The sequence below is a fragment of the Chanos chanos genome, chromosome 14, assembly GCF_902362185.1.
Source record: "Chanos chanos chromosome 14, fChaCha1.1, whole genome shotgun sequence".
Classification (NCBI taxonomy): Eukaryota; Metazoa; Chordata; class Actinopteri; order Gonorynchiformes; family Chanidae; genus Chanos; species Chanos chanos.
In genome coordinates this window covers 4,796,504-4,821,656 of record NC_044508.1, presented here as the reverse complement: position 1 = coordinate 4,821,656, position 25,153 = coordinate 4,796,504, and the positions used below count along the sequence as shown (strand labels likewise).

Sequence of the window (25,153 nt, the reverse complement as noted above, 5' to 3'; positions counted from 1 at the left end):
GGCTCAATGTTTTGTTTTTAAAGAGCTTAATGGTAACGAGACAGAGTTATTTAATAAACGCCTGTGATATATTTTATGATGTGCTTTCCTTGTAGATATCATTACTGGCTGTGGTGATCCTCTCTGTCACCCAGGTTAATTAGTTTTCGTTTTAATTAGGTCTCTAACGAAAGATGCGTGTGGGGAAACTGTCTGTCGAACTGTCTGTCACGCAAGTGACATTCGTTGGAGCCGTTTCCTCTCAGGGCTAAGAGTCTCTCAAATGGGGTCCTCGTGTCCTGGGTCCTAATTGTGGGATCGTACCTTGTGATTGTCGCGCGGTATGAACTGAACATGCTGTTGCTATGCAACAGGTTGAATATGTTGTCTGGGAGACATCTCGACAGAGCGGTTTGTTTACCCAGAAAATCGCCCATGACGATGCATGCGCAGTCAAGATGCCCTTTTAACCCGGGCTAGGGTCCCATCCTGACGCGCCCCAGATATTCGGACTCTATTTCGGAAACCTGCGCCGTGGGCTGTTTCCATGGTGACGGCTCCCGTGGCGCCGTTATCGGAAAGACCTCTGAATGGAGGGAAAATTTCTGTGACTGATTGCGACCATTGTTCTGTCTCCTTTTGAGATCGTCTCTGGAGTCTCTTCACATGTACAGTTGGCAGGAGATGGATTAGTGCAAAGCACAAATGTCAGAATCCCTGCAAAGCCAATCAGAAGACTATGAGAAGCTCTCACTGTATTGCTGGAAATCTGAAAGCCGCATTTGTCTGGGCGAGAGGGCTGTCTAAAGCAAAGTGACAGGGCCCTTGGTTTTGAATCAACATTAGCTGCGTAGTTGCAAGAGATCTGGTAGTTAACAGCTCCTGCAGAGTAGAGGTTCAAACCCTCATGGAGACGCACATGCCAGTTTTCTCATATGATTCAAAACGGTCCTGAAGTAACTGTCAGAATTCACAAAACATTATCATGCTCCGCCTTCGCTGAGCTGTACCCTGCGCTGCTGTTTGTATGAAGTAACTGCAGTGAGGTAAGTCTAAGGGGAAAACTTAAAACAGCTGTTGTGAATTACACCAGTTTAACGCTAGACCGTTTGTCTTACTTTTACAAATAAAATAGCATTGTGATGTCATCGGCTGTTTCCTTGGAAACATGTTGCTGTTCTACACTTTGATTATTTTTCAGTATTAAAAAAAAACAAAAAAAAACCTGAATTGGAAGGTGCTGCTAGCGAGCCTATATCTGTCACTGTCAATCAAATCACAGACAGTTTCTCAACTCCAGAGAGTGGGTGCACACACACTCACACAGACAGTCTCCCTCCCTCTCTCTCTCTCTGTCTCTCTCTCTCTTTCTCTCTCTCTCTTTTTTTCACACCCAGCCAGGCCTCAGCCCTGAGGTGTGGAATGCGTTGAGATAAGCTGAAGAGTGTTCCGCCCCGGCCCAGCTCTAGTGGAAATCAGGCTCTGCTCATTGTACGACAAAGTGCGCTCTTGCTCTCTCTCACTCTCTGTCTCTCTCTCTCTCTCTCTCTCTCTCTCTCTCTCTCTCTCTCTCTTTCTCTCTGTCTCTCTCTCTCTCTCTCTCTCTCTGTCTCTCTCTCTCTCTCTCTCTCTCTCTCTCTCTCTCTATGTCTCTCTCTCTCTCTCTCTATGTCTCTCTCTCTCTCTCTCTCTCTCTCTCTCTCTCTCTCTTTCTCTCTGTCTCTCTCTCTCTCTCTCTGTCTCTCTCTCTCTCTGTCTCTCTCTCTCTCTCTTTCTCTCTGTCTCTCTCTCTCTCTCTCTCTCTGTCTCTCTCTCTCTCTGTCTCTCTCTCTCTCTCTTTCTCTCTGTCTCTCTCTCTCTCTCTCTCTCTCTCTCTCTATGTCTCTCTCTCTCTCTCTCTATGTCTCTCTCTCTCTCTCTCTCTCTCTCTCTCTCTCTCTCTCTCTCTTTCTCTCTGTCTCTCTCTCTCTCTCTCTGTCTCTCTCTCTCTCTGTCTCTCTCTCTCTCTCTCTCTCTATGTCTCTCTCTCTCTCTCTCTCTCTCTCTCTGTCTCTCTCTCTCTCTGTCTCTCTCTCTCTCTCTCTCTCTCTATGTCTCTCTCTCTCTCTCTCTCTCTCTCTCTCTCTCTCTCTCTCTCTCTGTCTCTCTCTCTCTCTCTCTCTGTCTCTCGCTCTCTCGCTCTCTCTCTCTCTCTCTCTCTTTCTCTCTGTCTCTCTCTCTCTCTGTCTCTCTCTCTCTCTCTCTCTCTCTCTCTGTCTCTCTCTCTCTCTGTCTCTCTCTCTCTCTCTCTGTCTCTCTCTCTTTCTCTCTGTCTCTCTCTCTCTCTCTCTCTCTCTCTCTCTCTCTCTCTCTGTCTCTCTCTCTCTCTCTCTGTCTCTCTCTCTCTCTCTCTCTCAGCTCGCCAACGCTCCAGCTCTCCTTAAAGGGGAAAGTCTCCTTTTTTTTTCTTTTTTTTTTTCTTTTTTTTTTTGCCCTGGAACATTGATGGTTAACTTCTGTACTGATAACTTCTATCCAAAACAAGACAGAGATCTTGACTTGAATGTCAGTGTGACTAGCAAATATGTTACTCCTTGATTTAAATGTTGTTGTTGGGGTTTTTTTGAGGCTTTGGGGCACATGCAGCTGCTGAGGTAACTTTCTCAGGGGTAAACCCTAAATGTTAGGGCCTAATCCCCCTTTGTGAACTTGCCTTCATGTATGAGTGTCCCAGGGGAATCATGGGATACGGTGTGTTAAATGTTTTGAAGTCTAGACTCTACGCAATGTTCTCATGTCAAAAAAAAGTTCTCAGTGGTATGTCTGCCGGAGGATTACTGTTCTGAAACGCTGGTGGTTACTGAGAATCACACATACAAAGGCTTGTATCACATTTCTCAGACCAGGCATACTGATCTCAGATCTGTTTTCGGCTTTCTTAATCCTATCGAATGCACCTACAGAGGACTGTAATACAGCTGACCCTAGATCAGTGCTTTTACTCCGAGACCTTTGACACGTATTGGCTTAGACGTTATTTGCATATGCAAAACCAGTAACGTAACCAATGCCTTGAACTCTGCTTATGTCTTGACCGATCACAGACCATGTTACTGGTTTAAACAGTTTGCATATGAAAAGTTCTTTTTTTTTTTTTTTTGTTTGTTTGTTTTTTAAGTGAATGAAACCTGTAGTCACTGCCAGGCCCTGTTTTTTTGCTCTCTCTCTCAAACAGGAGACATCCCATGGTGATGGACATAACGTGAGTACTGTCCTTCTCCCAGTTCTGATTAGTGGAACCATTCTGCAGAGACAAGCTGCCTTAACACAATAGCACAGATCTACACAAGGCCCATGTGTCCAGGGCTGAACCTGTGGTTTCCTGGGCAGTTGGCAGAATGGTATCAGCATGGGAAAGTCTCCAGAACATGTAGCCTAATGCTGTTAGACGTTCCACCAAGACTTTTTATTCTGGGATGTCTGCATTGTCAGCTTTAAAAATGACCTCTGTTACCATGGTGATCGGCTTGTTGGTAGACTGTTTGTAATTTGTACATTCTAAACATTATGAGTTGGGATTGTCCTGTACTTTGGAAAGTGTGTGTGTGTGTGTCTCTGTCTGTGTGTGTGTGTGTGTGAGAGTCTTGGTGTGTATGTGTCTGCTTCTCTGTGAGTGTGTGTGTGTGTACGTAAGCGTGTGTGTGTGTGTGTGTTTGTGTCTGTGTGTGTGTGTGTTCCTCTAAGAGGAGACTGTAGATTTGCTGACACTCTGTGTGTGTAAAACCAGCATGCACGGTTAGTCATGCCCCCCCCCCCCCCCCGCCGCCTCACCTCAAACCGCCATCATTTCAAATTCTGCGGCTCGTGACAGTCTGTGACTTTCTCTCTCCCTGGTTTGACAAGTTAAACGTGTCATGCAGTACAGCCGCTGTAAAGAGTTCTCTAGCATGTTTCCAAATCATACGACTTCAGACCTCTCTGGCAGAAAAACTTGTGGAACAGCCAGTGGTTAAAAAAAAAAAAACCTGCTTGTGTTTTGTGTCTCCATTTCAAGCATTGTTGGGAACAAGCCCAGATTGGACAATAAAAAAGGAAAAAAAAACAGTGTGCAGGAATAGTTGTGGGTAGGGGCATTTTCTCTCTCTCTCTCTCTCTCTCTCTCTCTCTCTCTCTCTCTCTCTCTCTCTCTCTTTTTTTTTCTGTACAGGGAGGGTCATTATGTTTGACACAGGCCTGAAGTGAGTGTTTTTCAGTGATGTCATACCATTAGTGCTGCTGGAACCAGTTAGAACAAAACAGTGGGTGGGACAAAGCCCCCCCCCTTCCTCCTCTCCCCACCCAACCATCCTCATCCAGCCCTCTGCCCCTGACACCATCTCACTGCCCTCCGCCCCCTTCCCCTCAAACAAGGTCAGAGGTCATGACCTGCCCCTTAGACAGTGCTTATGTCATGAGGACATCAGCTTATTGGCTGTGAGGCCCTGCTTTTCTTTTCTTTTTTTTTTATTGTGGCCCTCTCTCTCTCTCTCTTTTTTTTTTTTTTTTTTTTTTTGTTTTGTTTGGTTTTGTTTTGCTTGGTGTGACAGAAGTGATTTTGCGGTCATTTTTCGAGGCTGTCCAGCTTGTATGAGGGCATTGTATATAAAGGGCTCTGACTGCAGAGGGAGAACACTGTAACCTTTTTTTTATTTTAAACAGATACAGAACAGGAGTAGATGTCATCAAGAAAAAAAAAAAAACGGCAAAAAAAACCCCCGCTGGCGTCCACCCTGCGTGCACAGTCACTGAGGTCGTCGCCCAAAAATAAAGACATTTTCATTTACACTTTGTGGTGCCACAGTGCCCATATAGTCAACCTTTGTCAATCTGACCATAATTAAGTCATCTAGAGTGCTTGACTTGAGTTAAATTGTTGTGTTGAGTCGATTGTTGTGCTCGGAGTGGTCAGTGGAAGTCCCTACTTTCACACCTGTTTCCTGTTTACACCTGCGTATGTGAAATGCATTGTAGGAATCAGATACAGGCTTCTCCTGGCATCTCTTCTAACATTCCTAAACCAGGTCTTAAGTCTGTTTTACAGCACTGACTGTTTACAGTCCTGTTGTTATGGTGACCTTTGTTGTTGTTTATGTAAACACAAGAGTTTGATCAAAGGCCTCGTGTGGTCATTTCATGTCATATTTGCAGATTTATTCAAAGACCAGAGGAAAAGTAAAGAGCGAAGGAAATAATCTTTTTTTTTTTCACCCCTTTCTTCTTTTCTTTTCTCTCTTTTTTGGTGCTTTTGGTTTTGGTAGTTTCTCACATCAGAACCAATGTCTCAAAGTTCACTCCCAGAAACCTCCTGTTATTTCACCCAAATGAGAGCGGGTTTAATTTATAATTCTCTCTCTCTCTCCTCACAGACTGGTCGTATAGACAAGGCTTACCCCACAGTGTGTGGTCACACTGGCCCCGTGCTGGACATTGACTGGTGCCCACATAACGACCAGGTGATCGCCAGTGGATCTGAAGACTGCACAGTCATGGTACGTTTTTTTCTCCACCCCTTATCATCAACCGTGCCACCACCAAGACAAAACGTGGCATTGTTTCAAACTCTCCAAGTTCACTTTATCGCTGTTGTTTTTCTTCTCTCCAAAAAGGAAACTCGGTGGGTCCAAACACAGTGATTTCATTAAAGGAGTTTTGTTTAGACAAATCGATTCAACGTGCGGGGGGGGGCGCAGAATCTTAGTATAGTTAGGGATGCATGCCGTCTCTCCAGACCAGCTGTCAGGATCGACCGTTAGGAACGGCGCGGCCGATTTGCATTGCCGTAGATCAGGTTTTATGATTACTTGGAATAGTCTCGTCCGCCGGTTCCTATTTGTGAATCGTGTGCTGGAAATCAGATGCGGAGAGTTAGTTCTGGGTTTTAAAGAGCTGGTTATCACTGGGGGCCAGTTGGCTGGTGTTCTGCTTATCCATTTCTGTTTGACCTTATTTGGTCCTGTTTAAAACAACACTGTGTGTAAAATGTTTCGTTTCTGCTCTCACTTCCCCCATGTGACTCAAATGACCTTTGTTTATCTCTGTGTGTGTGTGTGTGTGTGTGTGTGTACATACATGCTTTTACTTCTGCTTAACTCCTGAGGTGCACTGACTAAAAGCATTGTGTATTTTGAACATCCAGATACCATTCTCTTACAAACCCAAATTTCCTCTGATACGAGAAGGGGCGGGCGGAATCTTGAAAGCACTTCTTCGCAATAAAAAAAAAAAAAAAAAAAAATCATTCCAGTGAACTTAGCCGCCCTTTAGCTTTTCTGGTTTAGCCCACACCTTATTCAGCGTAACCGGACTGGTTATCGCTGGCCTTTCATCCATTGAAAGAGGAATGCCGGGGGTTGGGGGGGGGGGGGGGGGGGGGGGGGTCTTTGGGAGAGGGAGGAGGGACTGGAAAATGCTCGTTAGAATGAAATGCCAGTGGTGAAGACAGACTGATCCAAACTTCTCTTGAGAATGTGAGAAATGCCATTCTGAGAGTTGACCCTGCAAATCGGGAGTGGAGGGGGGGGGGGGGCGAGTTACGTCAGCGCACGTACTGGGATCGGCTGGGATTTCACCAGTTTTAGCGGAAACATACACATTTAAATCAGATCTGGCATGTTTTAATTATATATACGAAGTTCTTATGCAGAGCAGGTTATGGCATGGGTTAAAACCGTACATGTATTTAAAATAATGCTGACTGATATGAGGTCTAGGGTAGTAAACTGATAAATCCATGCTAAATGTAGTGTCTCAGACTTTGCACTGACATTGCCAACAAAAGGGGAATACAACATACAAAACCAAAAGCATGAATCATTTATGATTGTGCAGTAGTTTTAAAATTAATAAACAGTGTAATTATTCTGTGTGGAGATTTGTCATAGTGGTAATTGCGTAGTTCAGTCAGTCACAGCCACTGGTCCCGCAAGCCTGTCCTCTGGCGCCCTCTTCGGGTGTGTTAGTGTAAGTGTAAGGCTTAAACCGAAATGTGTGTGTGCACTTCATGTCAAGGGTCACATCAGTTTAGAGCCTCTGTAATGCAGAACAAATGAATTATTCTGTCTAACATTAGCATCCCTGCCCAGTCACACAAATGGTGCTGATACAAAGCACGTTTCCTTCGGGTTTACTGATCGTTTAATTACTGAAGCCCTGATCCACTCTCACTGTTAGCCCAAGCAGCGTCAGTCCTGTGCTGCTTCTACCCCAGAGAGGTGTCTGTTATTTCAGTCTGTTCTCTTTCAAGCTCTACCCTGAAACCTTTTTCTCCAACTCAACCCTCAAATGGAACAGTATTTACTTTAAATAAAGGCACTGAAGTATTAAATCTGATCATTCAGACTTTCAGTTTTAAGAGCTTTTTAAGTGTAAGAAATGTGTGTTTGATTAAGATTTTTTTTAACCCCCCCCCCACTCCCAGGTGTGGCAGATCCCTGAGAATGGACTGACCATGTCTCTGTCGGAGCCGGTGGTGGTTCTGGAGGGTCACTCTAAACGCGTCGGCATCGTCACCTGGCACCCCACCGCTCGCAACGTCCTCCTGAGCGCCGGTCAGTTTCCCGCCATCTGACTCCGCCCAAAACAAAACCAAAAAAACCTCCGTAGGACAGACGCAGGCTTGGCCCTGGACACGCATCGTCCAGTCTAGTAAAAGCCGCCATCCCGTCTTCCAGATTCAACTGAAACTAAACTCATCTGAATTTCAGTTTAATCTCCTCTGGCCAAGCGATCCTGTAAAGGTTGAAATGATTGGAATACACAAGCAGACGGCCTCAGTTGTTCAGTTTCAATGCCTTTACGGTTTCTTTGAGCTGTCACTGACCGTGACATTCCTGCTTTTTTTTTTCCCTCGTTTTCTCTCGTTCCTCAGGATGCGACAACCTGATCATTGTCTGGAACGTGGGAACCGGCGAGGCCCTCATCACTCTGGACGACATGCATCCGGACGTCATCTACAGCGTGTGCTGGAACCGTAACGGCAGCCTCATCTGCACGGCCTGCAAGGACAAGAAGATCCGCGTGATTGACCCGCGCAAGGAGGAGATCATCGCGGTGAGTCCAACCACAGCTCTGGTTACCGTGACCAAGTAACGATCCACGATTAGTCACCTGTTATAAGTGTTCTAGTTAGAACATGGAATAGCTTAATGTTAACCAACTATCGTAGACTTAGAAGTAAAATGTATATACAGTGATTATACAGTGTAGCACAAAAAGAAACAACCATAGACTTAAAACACGTAGAGAATACACAGTGTAGCACAAAAAGAAATGACCATAGACTTAAAGCACGTAGAGAGTACACAGTGTAGCACAAAAAGAAATGACCATAGACTTAAAACACGTAGAGAGTACACAGTGTAGCACAAAAAGAAACGGTTATAGAATTACATGTAGAGGGTCTACAGAATAACAGCATACAAAAAAATGATATCAGAGATGTAAAACATCCAGAGGGGACACATTATCTGTGTTTACAGTGTAGCTTTGAGCGGTGAATTTATTGGGATTCGGGGCAGATAAAGTTGTTTTATGACTATGGGTCTTCATGATGAAAATAAGATTATTTTGAAAGTACTTTTATTTTGGTTTATTTTGTTTTGCCTCTCTCAGGAGAAGGATAAGGCCCATGAGGGAGCCAGGCCAATGAGGGCCATTTTCCTGGCCGACGGGAACGTCTTCACCACAGGCTTCAGCCGAATGAGTGAGAGACAGCTGGCCCTGTGGAACCCAGTGAGTTATGCGGGAAACACACACACACACATGCGCGCGCGCGCGCACACACACACACACGCACACATACACGCGTGCGCACACACACCCTGAGTCTGTATTTACTGAACATACCAGTTAGAACTTGACACACATGTACAAACATATGCAACAAAAGAAAAAAAAACGAAATGTATGCTCAAATGCTCATACACACGTGTTCTTGTGATAAGGCTCCATACACACACGAACTCTCTCTTACACACATACACACACACACACACACACACACACCACTCTTAAACACACAAGGGAAATGTTGATCTTTTGTGTCATTTAACACAAAAGCCCTGGAGGACAACGTCACCTTTCTCAGTGTCGGTAATGATTTCTTTTGTAGCAAAACATGGAGGAGCCGATTTCTGTCCACGAGATGGACACCAGCAACGGGGTTCTCCTGCCGTTCTACGACCCTGACACAAACGTGGTTTACCTGTGTGGGAAGGTGAGCATCACAGCCAGATAACCACCTCTAGATGTGCGCATATTAGACCGGGTTTGGTTTAGTTAAACGTTTAAACACTGTCAGGCTGTTTGGCTGTTCTGTTTTGTCCGTTTAGCTGTCAGTGGAAGTCAAACTACTTTTCACGGAGCTTCAGTCTCAGTAACCTATTGTTCTTTTTTTTTTTTTTTGGTGTGTGTGTGTGTGTTCTTTTTCGTTACCATGGCAACTGACAGGGCGACAGCAGCATCCGTTACTTCGAGATCACGGAGGAGGCTCCTTACGTCCATTACCTCAACACGTTCTCCTCCAAGGAGCCCCAGAGGGGCATGGGCTACATGCCAAAGAGAGGCCTGGACGTGAACAAGTGTGAGATCGCCAGGTACGAGCACGTCATGGGACACAGAGCTTCTGATGGAACTCCACTGACAAGTCAGATGGTCCACGAGTCGGTTCTTTACTGACTAATCAGATGGTCCACGAGTCGGTTCTTTACTGACGAGTCAGATGGTCCGCGAGTTGGTCAGTTTGTCAATCGGGGGGAAAATGAGAAAGGATGTGGAGATCAGTGTCCAAGACAAGATTTTGATTGTACCGCTGCTATTGTGAGTGCAGTTTAACACAGAACCAGACCTAACCCATGTATTCAAAGAAGTAATGCTGACTCATTCTGGCCAGAAGGGGGCAGCACTCCGACAGTGTGTGACTGATGTTCCACTACAAGCTTCGTGCTGAGTTGATAAATGGGGTCCCATTGTGGGAGATCATGTGGGTTGTTTGTATCGTTTGTATTGTTTTGTTTTGATCTGAGGCTGAATGTGAAGAGGACCTTTGGGGGAAACTGTTGTGAAGGGCTTTGGTGTTTGTTCGATCGCCAGAAAGTGCTACATGTAGTAGGCACGCATTTGTGACCAATGAAAATCGGCTTTGTTAGGGCTAGCCATGAGTTGAATTGGATTTTTTAATCCTAATCTGAGAAACTGACCCTTCAACATTTTGCCTTCACAGACTGTGTACTTGAGTTTTGAAGAAAATCTTTACAAACTTAACACTGAAAGTGACCATTTGTCCTTTTAAACATCTTTCTTGAGATTATTATTTTTGGTGACTAAAGGTGAAGTAACAGATTGTTTCTATATTGGTTTCTATCAAAAGCACATCTGACCATGACTTGTTTTTAACTCCCTGATTAAACAGGTTTCTGAACTCATATGTTACAGACTTACAAAAAACTCACAGGTTTTTGTTTCTGTGTTTTTCAGGTTCTACAAATTACACGAGAGAAAGTGTGAACCCATCATAATGACTGTACCTAGAAAGGTAAGAGGGTTTTTTTTTCCCCTTTATTTTTCCCATAATTCTCTCCATCGCTGTCACTAACCTTGTGTAGCGTACAACCCTGTATCAGGCTTGTACTGATTTTGTGTCTGTGATGTGCTTTGAAAACCAATAAGCAAAGTGACAAAACATGCTTCTCTCCTGTTAGTCGGACCTGTTCCAGGATGACCTGTATCCGGACACTGCCGGACCGGAATCGGCCCTGGAGGCCGAGGACTGGTTTGAGGGGAAGAACGGGGACCCCATCCTTATCTCCCTGAAGCACGGCTACATTCCCGGCAAAAACCGTGACCTCAAGGTGGTCAAGAAGAACATTCTGGACAACAAGCTGACGAAGAACACGGAGAACACCAGTCCGAAGTCTGGCAGCACCACCCCTTCCATTGTGAGTGTCTGTGTCTGTCTGTGTGTGTGTGTGTGTCTGTCTGTGTGTGTGTCTAGCTGTGTGTCTGTCTGTCTGTCTGTCTTTGTGTGTGTGTGTCTGTGTATGTGTGTCTGCCTGTCTGTGTGTATCTGTCTGCCTGTCTGTCTGCCTGTCTGTCTGCCTGTATGTCTGTGTGTATCTGTCTGCCTGTGTGTGTGTGTCTGTCTGTCTGTCTGTCTGTCTGTGTGTGTCTGTGTCTATCTGTCTGTGTCTTTGTATATCTGTGAGTCTGTATCTGTCTGCCTGTCTGTGTGTGTATTTGTGTGTCTGTGTGTGTGTATCTTTGTCTGTCTGTGTGTTTTTGTGTATCTGTCTGTGTTTTTTTGTGTGTGTGTGTGTCTGTGTATCTGTCTGTCTGTGTATTTGTGTGTCTGTGTGTATTTGTGTGTCTGTGTATTTCTGTGTGTGTGCATTCCTTCATGTGTGTGCGTACCCCTCTCTCTCTCACTGAAGACGGGTACAGTGTGACATGAGCCAGGCATTATGAAGATGTGTTTAATCATGTAGAAACAGATTTAGAAACATCGTCTTAGAAACGAAAATGGGGGAATAGAAAGCGGACGATGTCAAAGGGTTTAAGGAATTAAGTCGACGCTTCACCAGATCGTGATCAGCACTCAGTCTATATTACCTATCAGCAGTTTGATCAACTCCCAAAGACACTCCACAGGAAGACTCTCTACTCTCAATCGCTAACTTAAACACGTTCTCAAAATCATTTCCCCTTTGACCCACTAGTTTTGGTGCTCTCCTCTCTTCTCCCCTCCCCACGCCTTGACCACAACACAACGACCCCGAAGAGGGACCGCGCCTTCCAGTAAAACCAGTGCTTTTAGTACAGGCCTGTAATCAGAGGAGTCAGTGTTCTGCCCTGCACATGTTCTTCGTTAACCCCGCAGCAGCTGTGCCACACTGTACACACTGTACACACACACACACACAAACCATATTATCTCTCTGCTTTATAACTCACTGTAAGACTGCCTGTTGCCTTCAAGATCATTCACAGTCAAGACTGTGGGATTTCACTCAACAGAACGATTTTTACCCCAAAATACTATTCATGTCCCCCCTGTAGCACAGTTGTGAGACAGTTACAAGGCAGTTTATGATAGCACTGTGGGGAAAAAAAAAAAAAAAACCTTGTTAGTTCTGTAGCATTTAGCCTTGGTGTGATTGGCAGGAGGGAGCTGCCCAATCACAGTTCAGTAGACCCTGTAATGTAAAGAGTGAGCTGCCCAATCACAGTTCAGTAGATCCTGTAATGTAAAGAATGAGCTGCCCAATCACAGTTCAGTAGACCCTGTAATGTAAAGAATGAGCTGCCCAATCACAGTTCAGTAGATCCTGTAATGTAAAGAATGAGCTGCCCAATCACAGTTCAGTAGACCCTGTAATGTAAAGAATGAGCTGCTCAATCACAGTTCAGTAGATCCCGCAATGTAAAGACTGTTGGCCTTCACCATGGAGGAACACTAATTTGGAGTGCTAATGTAGCTTAGCGACTTAGCACCTAAATTTTGATATGACTGTCTCTCTAACTTTTTCCTGTGTCTTTTTCTTCCCTCTGCCCCGCAGAAAAGCGAGGCCAAGCTGGACGAGGTTTTGAAAGAAATCAAGTCCCTCAAAGACCTGGTCAGCAGTCAAGAGAAGCGAATTGCCAAACTAGAGGAGCAGTTGTCCAAAATGGACATCTAAGGACCCTTCCTCTACACCTGCTCAACTATTCAGGATGTTCGATTGATTGGCAGGAAGCTGGGCGGGACAGGGTCACTGCCAATCTCCACGACAACGTTCCGTCTGATGCCTGCCTAGCAACAATCCCACACAACATTCCAAGATGAACTTATTCTCTTAATTCCAGGCCCACACCCTCAGCACTCTACAAAAACCCGTCAGGAGATCAAGACAGAGAGCGAGAAGTCTCTAGTTCTCTTAAAATTAATCCTTGCGTTTTTACTTCACAGCAGGACTTTCAAAATCAGCTATGTTTATTCCTGTTTTTGAGAGGTTTCCATTTTTTTTTTTTTTTAAATATCTTATCAAATATCATGACCAAGAAGATTCTGATGTGAAAAGCATTCCAGAATATTCCGAACCCATCAGAACGTGAAATTGTTATCAGTATTCCATATTCCATGCCCCAACTGCCCCGACTTTTTTGTTGCCAAAGTTTTGTTTGTTCTGTTTTGTTTTTGGGGTTTTTTTTTTGTTTGTTTGTTTGTTTTTTGTTTTTTGTCATTATGTCTCCCCCCCCCCACCCCCCCCATTTTTCCTCAACAGTATTTGACTTAAGGTTTTGTGGGGTTTTTTGTTGTTGTTGTTTTTGTTTCCCTCACACTCAATCGGAAATTCACACCAATAAAGGACATTGCTAGTGGGCTGATGGAACACATCAGAGGGGGAGCTTGCTTCAGTTTCCATTCTGTAACTGTTTAGAAATTGCCTAATGGTAGAAATGTATTTTGAGCAGTTGTGCAAGCTGGTATACTGGTGTACCAACTGTTCAGAAAGAAGAGGCATGGACTTATGTCTCAGTGCTAGATGTTTAGTATCCAAGATGAACATGAAATCATGAGGCCCATGTGTGGTCCAGGATTCAGTATGATTGGTTGTACATCTAGAAAATCTTGGATCTTTGCTTTTGCTTGAAACAGCTTGCATACCTAGTTCTCCATCCATCCCCTTCTGATAGGTTGCCATGGACACAGCCAACAAAATCTGCTTCTCTCTTTTAGTAGAGCATATTTTAATGAGACCGCCACACTTTCATCTCTTGGAAACACTGCATGCAATAAAGATTTTGTAAATACAAAAAAAAAAACATTTATTTCTCCCAGACCCCTTCACATCCTATGTTTTTTCTTTTCTTTTCTTTTTTTTTTTTTAAATCCCTGTTTGTTTTCTTTAATACCCCATATTGACATCTTGCTTCCAAAGCCTGAAGCAGGTAGAATGCAGTCTTAAAACTGTTTCTGAAACTTGTCTTGCGTACAAATGTGTAAGCATTTCTTTCTCCTGAAAGTTATGCAGCAGGAAACGTGATTGCGAAACCCTCTCTTGGCTGTGACACCGTATGGTCATATGGTTGAGCAGTCTCCCCTACATTTGAGCGCTATACTATTGCTCTCGACTTTACTCATAAGTATACTTTACACAAACGTTATGACATCATTGCTCTGACCGAAGGTCAAGCGTCGTGACATCGCTGCTCTGGCCTTGGATCAAGCCTTGTGACATCACTGCTTTGGCTTTGAGTCAAGCATTGTGACATCACCGCTCTGATCGGAGGCCAAGCTGTTGTGACATCATCGCTCTGGCCTTGGATCAAGCACTGTGACGTCGCTGCTTTGGCTTTGAGTCAAGCATTGTGACGTCACTGCTTTGATCAGAGGCCAAGCCATTGTGACATCACTGTTCTGACCACAGGTCGAGGGATGGCAAGTGCACAGACACTTCTCTATTCAAAAAGTCCATTTGCAAATTATTATAGGTCACTGACCTCGAGGGGGGGGTTTTTTGTGCAAGTTGTGCAATTTGCCCCCACCCGTTTATCATCTCCCCCATTATGCTAAATCATGAAGTATGAATCATGTTTTCTCAGTTTCATTATCATGATCACTTCCCACACTCAGGAGCTGATTGATGAATGCAATGTGCGGAGGATGTCTGCAAGTTCAGTTACGCTGAGTGTCCGAAGTTGTGGTCCCTCCCCTGCTTTGGATACCCATTCCTACATGTTTTGCTCTGAGAGATGTCAAAAGAACTGACTGCACCAAGAACCGGGACATTACCTCTGATTTCTGAAAAATTCCATCAGTGTATGTTCAGTTTTTTTCTTTCTTTTGCCCATCCAGATTTCAGAGGAAAGGACTGACAGATTTGCCATCGCCTTTTTTTTTTTTTTTAATTTGTTGAGAGTTTGACGTATGCCAGAAAGACCAGAATGTGCCAGAAGAGAGTTGTTGTGGTGGTGTTTCTTTTTTGTTTGTTTTTTTTTTCCTTAACTGAAGTGCGAAAAAGTGACTGATGGAGCGCTCTTACCGAGACTGACCTAAGATGTAGGCGAGACCTGCCGCCGTGCATGATGGGATACGCTGGGACGGCGCTTCCGGTTGTTTCTTCGACGCGCGAGAAACGTCTCGGAGGCGTCGGCACCGTGTCCCGTTCTGACAGTTTTTTTCTGACTTGAAACTACAGCCAGGTGTATGCAAACCATTTTTCTTTTGTTTTGGGTTTTTTTTTTGTTTGTTTTTTGTTTTTTTTCGCTTTACGCACACCGTGTTGTACGTGTGTGTCCCTGATGCACGAGGTCCTGTGAGCTGGAGGTTCGGTGGGCTCCTGAAGAGACGGTGACCCAGCCAAGAACTCTCACTGCTGGGATGCCTCTCTTCCTCTCAGCCCACATATGGCCAAATTTGTATGTTGTTTTGGATGGAATATATGGCAAGTAGTGATATCAAAGGGACTACTGTAGGTTGGAAAGATGCCCTGTAGAAAGGTAGACATGTATGTCTGTGTGTCTGATTCTGTGTTCTGTAAATAACTTTTTGTTGATGTTGTTGTTGTTGTGGCGAGTGAAGTGGTGCGGTCCACCTGTGGAAATGGAAGATTGAGTTACAGTTTTTCCTTTTTCTTTTTTTTTTCTTTTTCTTTTTTTTTTTTTTTTTTTTTATTAAAGAGGAATATTTTCTTGTTTTGCAATTCCCCGCCCCTGCCATGTAAAGCGGCACGACGGAACAGTCGCGTTTTTAAAAGCTGCAGAGAAACAAATGAGAAAAGAAAGACAGAAATATCTAGCAAATTCCGCCTCGTGAATGTCTGTTCCGTTTAACTGTTCATTCATTTTGCTTCAAGTATCAAAGAATCTCTCTGATTATCAGGAAAATAAATATTAAAGTGAAGAGAAAACGAACTGCTTTCTCGTCTCTTGTTCTTCTCTCTTTTTGGGGAGTTTTTGTGAGTAAGATGGAGATAAAGAATACTTGTCTACCCCACACTTCCAAAACTTCATGAACCTGAAAAGCTTGCAGAATAGTGTCGAAACGATACAATACCCCCCCCCCCCCAAAAAACAAAAAAGAGTAATTACAAGAACAAAGTGACCTAGCCATCAGGTTTTGAGATCTAGTTTAATCCCAAAAGCTTTGGCCCAGTATCAGAGTTCCTAAAAAAAAAAGGGTGTCTCTTTTACTTGCATCTTTCAATGAAAGTGAAAAACATCTCTTATTTATAATTAAAAGCTCTTCACTCAACCACAAAAGAAAATCACCTCAAAAAGGGAAGTCTGGCTCGGTGACTCCTCACATTAACTGAACCCTTGACTGACTTCATTTTATTGAGGCAAATGTTTAGTAAATTTGAGTTCAATACGTAGGTGGATGAGTGAACCCTGCCCCAGTTCTCATATTTGAGTCCTTTACCTTGTGGTCTTTTCTGGTAAAGTTGCTAAAATTGTAATGGGATTGCGCGTCGAAAGAGATACCACGGAGTCTTTATCATCAAAGCGAACCTCTCATCATCTTAGTGAAGGGAGCAGGTTCTTCTGGACAAGGAACACCTAAAGAGTGTTAGAACAGGCCCCAGAAATTCAGATACCCACTTGACCCAGGTTCTAGTTTGACTGGGAGAGGCTGATGTAAATAAGCGGCGTCTCTTATTTGTCAGCTTGAGAAATGCGTCAACTTGTGAAACCTCAAGGGCAGCGCAGGAGAACAGAGGAAGCGTCGACTTCCTGTATGTTACCCCGCATAAGCAATACAAACTTGTCACCGTACTTACCCCGACTTCACCCAGCTCCAGGGCCGCTTGTTTTTTCATCACTTCAGCTCTTCTGAAACAAAAATACAAACCTAAAACCTGTGGTACGTACCTTTTTTTTTTTTTTTTTTTTCTTTTGAATTTTCCACTAAACAGACATTAACTTATTCATTGGAACTTGCTGTGTCAAAAAAAAAATGTTTAGATGAAATCTACTCTGACAGACGCATCTCGAAACAGTTTTGTCGTAATAGTAAGAATTTTTAATCCCTTAAAAAAAGAGAGAGAGAGACGTTAAAGAGAATGTAGGGGACACTGCTCTGTGTCGAAGGAAGTCTTCACTAACGTGAAGACAGCAAATTCGGTTTAAAGCTGTTTCTTGCTAGAAAAGCAACCAGAAAAACTAGAAAAGCCACTGATTCTACACTGCGAAAAAAGCCAGCCTGGTGTATTAATGCTGTGTATTTGTACTTCACCTCATCCAAAAGCCCGGTCCAAGCATGGTGCCAAGCCTGTGCTGTAGACTCACACAGGGAAGGTTTATATGAATACATGAGTGAAAACTGAAAGAACTTGAACTTGTGACGCTGTCTAAAGATTTTACATTTATGTTGCAACAGATAACCATGATGGTGCAGAGGCTTGTGTGTTTGCCAGAGTGTACGTTACTGCTGCCATTGTGTATGTTGGTAACCTCAGGACTTCCAGTTACTGAGGTAATGAATATAACTGTCACGTCTGGAAGTCCTACCACTTATAGCCCTAAAAATGCATCTTCTGAGGGTCCCTCGAGTTCTCAGAACTCATCCGTGGTGGTTCCGAGCATATCTACCGGGCCAAAAAACCAACCGGTGCTAGAACTTAAGCCGGCCCAGGATTCAAAAGGAAATGAAAGCTCTGGAGAAATTTACCATGCTACAGGAACCGAAAGATACAGTCACATACATTTACCAACGGGTAATGAAAGTTCTGAACGTCCTTCAGATAGTGAAACAAGAGGCCCTACGCCCACACGCGGCATCTCAGAGAGACCAAGAGAGTTAACCAACAAGCCTGCCACTCTCGCTGGTTCGCGTGTATCTAATGATGTCACACGCGTGGTTCCTGTGACCTCAAATGGGTCAACCTCATGGCGGTCCACCGGCAGTTTGACAACTCACGCTGTTACTCTCAAACCTACTCGAAACTCCAACACCCGGCACAAAGATCACCATACCCGAGACAGTAAAGGCCATACGTGCCCGACGTCACCACCGCAGAAAGACACGCTGGTAGGGCGGTGCTTGGTCGCCATTGCCGTGCTGACCGCTTTGGCAACCACCTTCCTCATCAGCACCATCATCTTAGCCGTCAAGCAGTCAGGAAACCAGTTCAGGTACAAGTCCGACCTGCTCGTAGGGACCGAAATGGTCTCCATTTCCACACTGATTAACGATAACGAGCATCCCTCTGCCGAGAGGCATAAACATCCAAAAAGCAATGGCACTCTGATCTCCAGTCGAGAGGACAGCGATGGAGATGACCTCACACTCAACAGTTACCTGCCAGATGCCGACTGCGCTTCCTAAGTAGCTTGGAACGTCACAACCTTCCTCCCGTCCTTTCGAGTTGTTATAGGCGAGTTGTTACGTCGGCTCATTTTCCCATGATATCTGACCACTCAGTCTCTTTAATGTGTGAGCCGATATCTGACCACTCAGTCTCTTTAATGTGTGAGCCGATATCTGACCACTCGGTCTCTTTAATGTGTGAGCCGATATCTGACCACTCGGTCTCTTTAATGTGTGAGCCGGGAAAACTTTGCCTGTAGATTTAGAAGAGCGGAGGACAAAACCATGTTATCAGAATATAATTCGTTGTGTCTGTTTATAGCAGCCCACATCGAGACAGTGGCGTTTTATTTCTCTGGATGGCCAATCACCATGCTGAATTTTAATGTATTGTAAGGTCATTTTTCTCATGAATCTACTTAAAATGTTTGTTTAAAAGCATGTGGCTTTAAATGACTCTGGCAGATTAAAACGAAGCACTGTTTTATGGTGTTTTAAATGTACTTCCGGGGCTTAGATTATGTCTCAGATTATATCCCTGTTTTGTAAACACTGTTCAGGCAATACTGTGAGAGAGACTGGGGGATCAGACAAGATTTTAGAAAACTGTGGTTAAAACATGTTCTGCCCTTTCTCTGTGTGTGTGTGTGTGTGTAGGTGTGTGTGTGGGGGTGTTTGTTTATTTGTTTGTTTGTCTGATTGTGTTTAAAAGATGTACATTATTTAGCTTAGAAGAGAACGCGTATCACCGTATGAAGTTCTGAGAACCCTTCCTTGTGCTGGTCAGCGGATCCTTATCAGTGCACGCCTCATTTGAATATCTGTGCTGCAAGAATCAAGCTGGATTATTAATGTTCGAGGAAAAGACTCTCAAACAGTTGAATTATACCCCGAACGGCCATTAGCTGTTTACTGTTTTACCTTAGCCCTTCTCTGGGGGTTTAGTTTTCAGCCATGCGGCAGATGCTAAATCAACTTGAAGGAGCTTCCTCATCTAACATCCTTTGCTTTTGTTTTTGTTTTTTTTAACTTTTGATCTCCTCGCAGACATTACATGAGCTGGACTTATCTGTACATTGGGCTGAAAGACAGACAATGCTCTTTGGACTGACAAGGACCCCATGCCTTTAGCTTCTCCAGTTATCCTGTGTTCAGACTAGATACACAGTCATGTTAACATTAGTCACTGCAATATGAAAATGTGAATTAAAAATGTGAATTGTAATCTGTAATGTCTCTCTCTCTCTCTGTATCTCTCTCTGTATCTCTCTGTATCTCTCTCTGTATCTCTCTCTGTATCTCTCTGTATCTCTCTCTGTATCTCTCTCTGTCTCTCTCTCTCTCTCTCTCTCTCTCTCTCTCTGTATCTCTCTCTGTCTCTCTCTCTCTGTATCTCTCTCTGTGTCTCTCTCTCTCTCTCTCTCTCTCTCTCTCTCTCTCTGTATCTCTCTCTGTATCTCTCTCTCTGTATCTCTCTCTCTCTCTCTCTGTATCTCTCTCTGTCTCTCTCTCTCTCTCTCTCTCTGTATCTCTTACGTTATTGCACTTACTTCAGGATGATGCCCAATCTGTAACACAGAAAAAGAAAAATGTATCAACCATTAATTCCCCAGATATTCAGATTTCCCCTATTTTGAAGTGAAACGCTGTTTTCTGAGCCTTTTTGTTTTGTTTTATTTTGTTTTTTGCATTAGATATCGTAGTTACCATAGCATCCTCATTGTCTCTCACAGTCTCACTCATTTTCCGTTCAGAGCTAAAAAAAAAAAAAAAATTGAACAAGTACACAAAACCTTTTCAAACTCTACTTCTCAAACTGTCTTCTGGCCTTGGTCAGGGTGTGTCCACCCTGTGAGAGAAAGAGAGAGAGAGAGAGAGAGAGAGAGAGAGGGAGGGAGGGAGGGAGGGAGAGAGGGAGACGAAGGAGGAGATGGAGAGGGAAGGGACGGAACATCTTTTCCCTCAGAATGCTTTTTTTAAAACCGATTTTTTTAAGGCAACCGATGCAGAGTTGAAAACCACCATATGAGTTTGGACAAGGGAGGCATCGGTATCCCAGCTTCCTCCTTACATTTCTCTCCTTTTCCTGCAAACTGCTCACGGACTCCGCTGTGACTCCGGACAGAGAAGACAGTCAACACAGGTGTAAGTACAGAAACAATCCTTTTTTTTTGTTTATTATTAAAAACAGGAAAAGGGATGTGGGTCTCTCTTTCTACACACACACACACATATATATACATATATATATGTTTATATATCTGGACAGGGACAGAAAGACAAAGAGAGCGTAGCATAGATAAGATGATGTAACATAGATAACATAACAATAACAGAATAACATCATATATTTAAAGCAATCATTGCAGAGTATTTTTGTTATTTTTCATCACTGGTGTTGCACCATCCTGGAAGCCTCAGGAAAACCGGAGCAGCATTTTGTTCCTAGTATATTTAGCCGTAACGTTCTTGGGAGCTCTCCCAGAACCTAAATTGTTGGTTTCGTAAGTTATTTCTGAGACATGTCAAAGCTTTCTAGCGCGTGGCAGAACCAGCTTGTGTGCTCCTGTAAATATTTAAGACTTCCACAGATGCGAGAAAGCGCCTAAGAACATTTAAAACTGCCTAAGATTGTATCTCAGGACGTCTTCAGGCTGCTCCGTGTTAGAAAAAGATTGCGAGATTGCAGAGTAAAATGACTGGTTAGGTATTCAGTATATCATTAAGTCTTGTTAGTGTTGTAGTCTTACTTTTGTGTGACTGCTTTAACCCACACAGTCTGTTCAGGGGTGGAGTCACACAGACCTCTAATTCTGGCGTGAGTGTATGTTATATATGTGGAGTTCTTCATGTGCTATTTGAATCACATTGGCCACCCAAGTGTATCAATGTACACTGACATCTAGACAGAGGTCGTATGTAATAGCTATAATAACAGTTCCTCTTTCACATGAAAAAGCCACAGAGGGGTGAGGGCATATATTCACAGGAATTTAAAAAAATATAAAAAGAACAACAACTCCAAAGCTATGTTTGTGTGACAAGCTGTAGTATTTAAGAGACTAATAACATGAGGAGTGTGTGTGTGTGTGTGTGTGTGTGTGTGTGTGTATGTGTATGCATATGTGTATGTGTATGTGTATGTGTATGTGTATGTGTGTGCGTGTGTGTGTGTGTGTGTATTATAATATATAACTGTGGTTGTAACACAGTCAGATTCCTGGATGGAAAGATACATGCACTTGTTGGTATACCACCTGATGCACATACACAAATCATATATTTAAAAAAAAAAAAAAAAAAAACTTATCCTAAACACTTTCAGACAGTGTTAAATTAAACCACAGTTTTCAACACCGTGCGCATCTGTGAACCTCACATCACCCGCGTCCGAATGTTCAACGCATCGCTCCTTGTTTCCGTTGGCGAAGTCAAATGCATCCGCGTAGAACTACAGGGGCCTGAGCCAGAGGTCTCCCGTGCCCCTGGTCTCCCTCTGAGACACTGCACCTCCTCCTCTGAGTGGGGCTTTTCGTGTGGTGAGTGAGTGGAGACGCTGGGTTGAGAAATTACAAACCAGGCTTGATCTCCCTTCTCCACCCTCACTAAGTAATGGCTGCCAATCTTTAAAATAGCTTTAATGCACAGCAGCAGGAATGGTGGCAATATCTTCCCAGCTCTTTTTTTTTTTTTGGTGTGTGTGTTTTTTTTATTTATTTATTTATTTTTTTTGAACGCTTGAAAAGCGCTAGGTTTTCATGTCGCTCTGATAACTGTGAGGGGACGCTGATTGTGGACAGTTTTGACTTATTTTTAGTGTTTCACTCATTTAGAAACACTGAGGGGGAATAATGTGGGTTGTGTGTGGTCGGAATTTCACATTCAGCAAGAATTTCCACTCTGAACATGGTATACAGCAACCAGAGGTTTTAAAACACACACACACTCTACTGCTCTGTATGGGCAGCTGCCTATGCTGGGTGCTAAATACATAATGTAGTTATTACTTTATGAATAACAACAACTTTCTTCTTCTTCTTCTTCTTCTTCCTCTTCTTCTTCTTTTTCCTATCACTATTATTATTCTTATGATTATTTATTATTATTATTATTATTATTATTATTATTATTATTATTATTATTATGATTGTTATAGATTGCAATGTGATTACAGAGCAAAATATGACATGCTTTAACCAGGAAGCCATACTGATGATAAGTGATAAGGCAGCCACTCTCTGTTCAGCAGTTTCCTTTTCCCCAGCTTGTATGAAACGACAGATACAAGTCTCACTGATGCTCAGCGCTGATCAATTTACAAGTTATTCAAGTTATCACATAAAAAGACGAGATATGAGTGTTTCATCAAAGATAATAATTTTTGTTCCTTCCTGTGGCGTGAGTTATGTGCATCAACCTGTACTTAGTTTTTGTTTGTTTTTTTCCATCACCACACGCGACAAAGGTCATTATGACCTATTACTGTTCGAAAGGATCAAAATTTGCAAATGTTGATGAACGTTTTTGCAGTGCAGCCCTGAATGTCTCTCTGGCTTAAAATTGTCACAGGTTTCTGAAGGAACCATGAAGACCCCCGTGATGCCCCTCTGCGTGCTTTTGATGGTGGTCTGGCATTGCAGATACCTGGTCACAGCCTCCCCCTTCAACATGTCCGTGGAGGGCAGCGGAGACAGCAGGGAGGCCGAGTTCATCTTCCCCACGGTCCGGGCCACCGCGGGGGCGCCGGCGTCGGGGGCCACCCCTCCTCCGAAGTTCGGCACTACCATCACGCGGCTGAAGGACTTCCTCTTCAACGACGTGGTGGATTTTCTGAAGGACAACCTGCTGCTCATCATCGTCGTCACCTCCCTCCTCGTCGTCATGATCTTCATCATCTGCTGCGCGTCTGCCATGAGCCACAAACGTAAGCTTGAGGCCTACTATCCTCCCAAATCCTACCAGCCCAGAAAATATATGGACCTTCCGAGCAATCCTCAAAGCACCCAAGCCAGAAACGTCCAGGCGGACATGAAGTCCAGCGGTAATGGCAACTCTGCCCAAAAGAACCTTCGCACCCCTTCCAAGGCACTGGTGGGGGAGAAGGAAGGCAAAGACCCAAGGCCAAAAGCGCAGGAGGTGCCAAAGGAAGACGACGAGAAGCCCAAGAAGGAGGAGACGCAGAAAGACCAAGCCAAGCACCAAGAGGAACCTACGACGTCCAGCTCGGATTCCAACGCAAGCAAACCGTTGGTTTGTACCTGCCACCTGCGTAAGGCAAATCCTCCCGCACAGTGAGCGAATGACTGAAGCTCTGGGGATGTTTTCAACTTTAAGGAGAAAACAGATGTTCTAGAATCATCTCTGACATGGGAAAAGCCCTGTCTCCTGTCTCTCTCTCTCTCTTTCTGTAACAGACTCTTTGTGAACTTGGACTGTTTGAATACTATGACGAGAGAGGTGTTGCCGTTAAGCCGTTTTGAACATCCTGATTGTCTCCTCATTTATTTTTCACAAATCTTTTAGCACAAAGTATAAACCTCCAGCCATACTGATCAATATTGTGTTAATCATAAATATTACACTGTATGGTTTTTTGTTTTAAAAATGTAAAACGTGATTTAATAAAGCATGTGAAAAGTCAGTTCCCTAGCATTATGGACAACCTTGATTGCAGCCATGTATATGCAAAATTGTACGACGCAAGGACTAAAGTTACATACCAGTTATTTTTCTACATGGTTAACAGCTAAGTATCAAATTACATTTTTGCTGAATCATCCAGTCACCCAAAATATCTTACTCAGCGATTCAATTTATGTGGAAACATGTTTTAGCTGTTCAAACTACGGCAACATTAATAATTCTTCAAATAATTCCCAAATGTTTTGTCCATATTTGGTCAGCTAAGGATTACAATGAGTAGATTTTGTTACGCTTTTCCACATCAAAAATGTTCAGTTAGCATTTCTCTACTCTAAAGCAAAAGTAAGTATATTTCTCGCATAAGAATAATGATATGACAGGAGAACGGCAAAAAGTAAAAAAAAATCTCTCTGTGTTTTATTGATTAAGTCGATCCTCTTTTTTCGTAGTGCCTGGAGACGGCTCTGTCCTGTGTCTGTCAGGAGGTTCAGGTTTAAGAAATCCATGACACGTTGACAAAAAGACTCACTGCCGCTCCATGAGATGGCGCTATGTTGGACAGTGGGTGTTTTTTTTTTTTTTTTTTTTTTTTTAAATTAATTTGAATTTTAATGAACACTGATGGTTGATAGATTGCTTGTTTCCCACCATTTAACTTCTTCCAAAATAACGGCATCCAACAAAGCCTGCAGGGGGCAACGTGGTCTTTTGAGCATTACGGATAAGATTGCATGAGGACAAACACCCCATTCCCAACACTCCCTGGGGCTCAAAACACATACCCCCCCCCCCCCGGTTAATCTGAACTGACCATTTTCCACACACACCACTGCAGTCCCCTGCTTTAGTAATGCTCTGTTGCTGTTTTTTATCTCTGTGGATTTCTCAGATTGTTTCACAATGTCGAGATGGATGTGGACACAGTTTGTTAAACCACATGAAACCAAGCATGGATGCCGTTGCCTCCGTAGACCACGAACAGTCAAAATGTTTAAAGAAAAAAAAAAGTGATTTACTGACACACTTCCACAGAATGGATCCATAACGGCATGACCACGTTAAGACAGACTTTGATAAAACACAGTGGCATGATGCCACTCTACCAAACCCGAAAGTCTGAAAGTCACGGGGCCCCCTTTTGACATAGCTACAGCTGGCCGCTCTTCAAAAATTCAATCAATATTTCAGCAGCCCCGGTGAGTCCTGAAAATGAGATAAGCTAATGTTTAA

General features: G+C 43.6%; 3 protein-coding genes across 3 annotated transcripts in view; all 3 read left to right on the top strand.

The window, feature by feature from the left end:
• The window catches only part of coro1ca (coronin, actin binding protein, 1Ca), a 35,165-nt gene extending 22,360 nt beyond the window's left edge, over positions 1–12,805 (top strand). The window contains exons 3-11 of the mRNA XM_030791026.1: positions 5,364–5,486; positions 7,415–7,544; positions 7,865–8,046; positions 8,608–8,727; positions 9,107–9,211; positions 9,445–9,590; positions 10,471–10,528; positions 10,695–10,931; positions 12,549–12,805. Coding sequence (XP_030646886.1) covers positions 5,364–5,486; positions 7,415–7,544; positions 7,865–8,046; positions 8,608–8,727; positions 9,107–9,211; positions 9,445–9,590; positions 10,471–10,528; positions 10,695–10,931; positions 12,549–12,668 — 1,221 coding nt within the window. The 3' untranslated portion in view covers positions 12,669–12,805. The remainder of the gene's footprint in view (positions 1–5,363; positions 5,487–7,414; positions 7,545–7,864; positions 8,047–8,607; positions 8,728–9,106; positions 9,212–9,444; positions 9,591–10,470; positions 10,529–10,694; positions 10,932–12,548) is intronic.
• A 4,644-nt stretch (positions 12,806–17,449) lies between these two features.
• selplg (selectin P ligand) lies at positions 17,450–18,298 on the top strand. The gene has a single exon (XM_030791754.1). The coding sequence runs from the start codon at positions 17,450–17,452 to the stop codon at positions 18,296–18,298; it is 849 nt and encodes a 282-aa protein (XP_030647614.1).
• A 4,566-nt stretch (positions 18,299–22,864) lies between these two features.
• Positions 22,865–23,575, top strand: tmem119a (transmembrane protein 119a). The gene has a single exon (XM_030791753.1). It carries the CDS (start codon positions 22,865–22,867, stop codon positions 23,573–23,575), a length of 711 nt encoding a protein of 236 aa, XP_030647613.1.
• The last annotated feature ends 1,578 nt before the right edge of the window (positions 23,576–25,153 follow it).

Coding starts and splice junctions, on each gene's coding strand:
- selplg (XM_030791754.1), top strand. CDS start 17,450: ATGAATATAACTGTCACGTCTGGAAGTCCTACCACTTATAGCCCTAAA.
- tmem119a (XM_030791753.1), top strand. CDS start 22,865: ATGAAGACCCCCGTGATGCCCCTCTGCGTGCTTTTGATGGTGGTCTGG.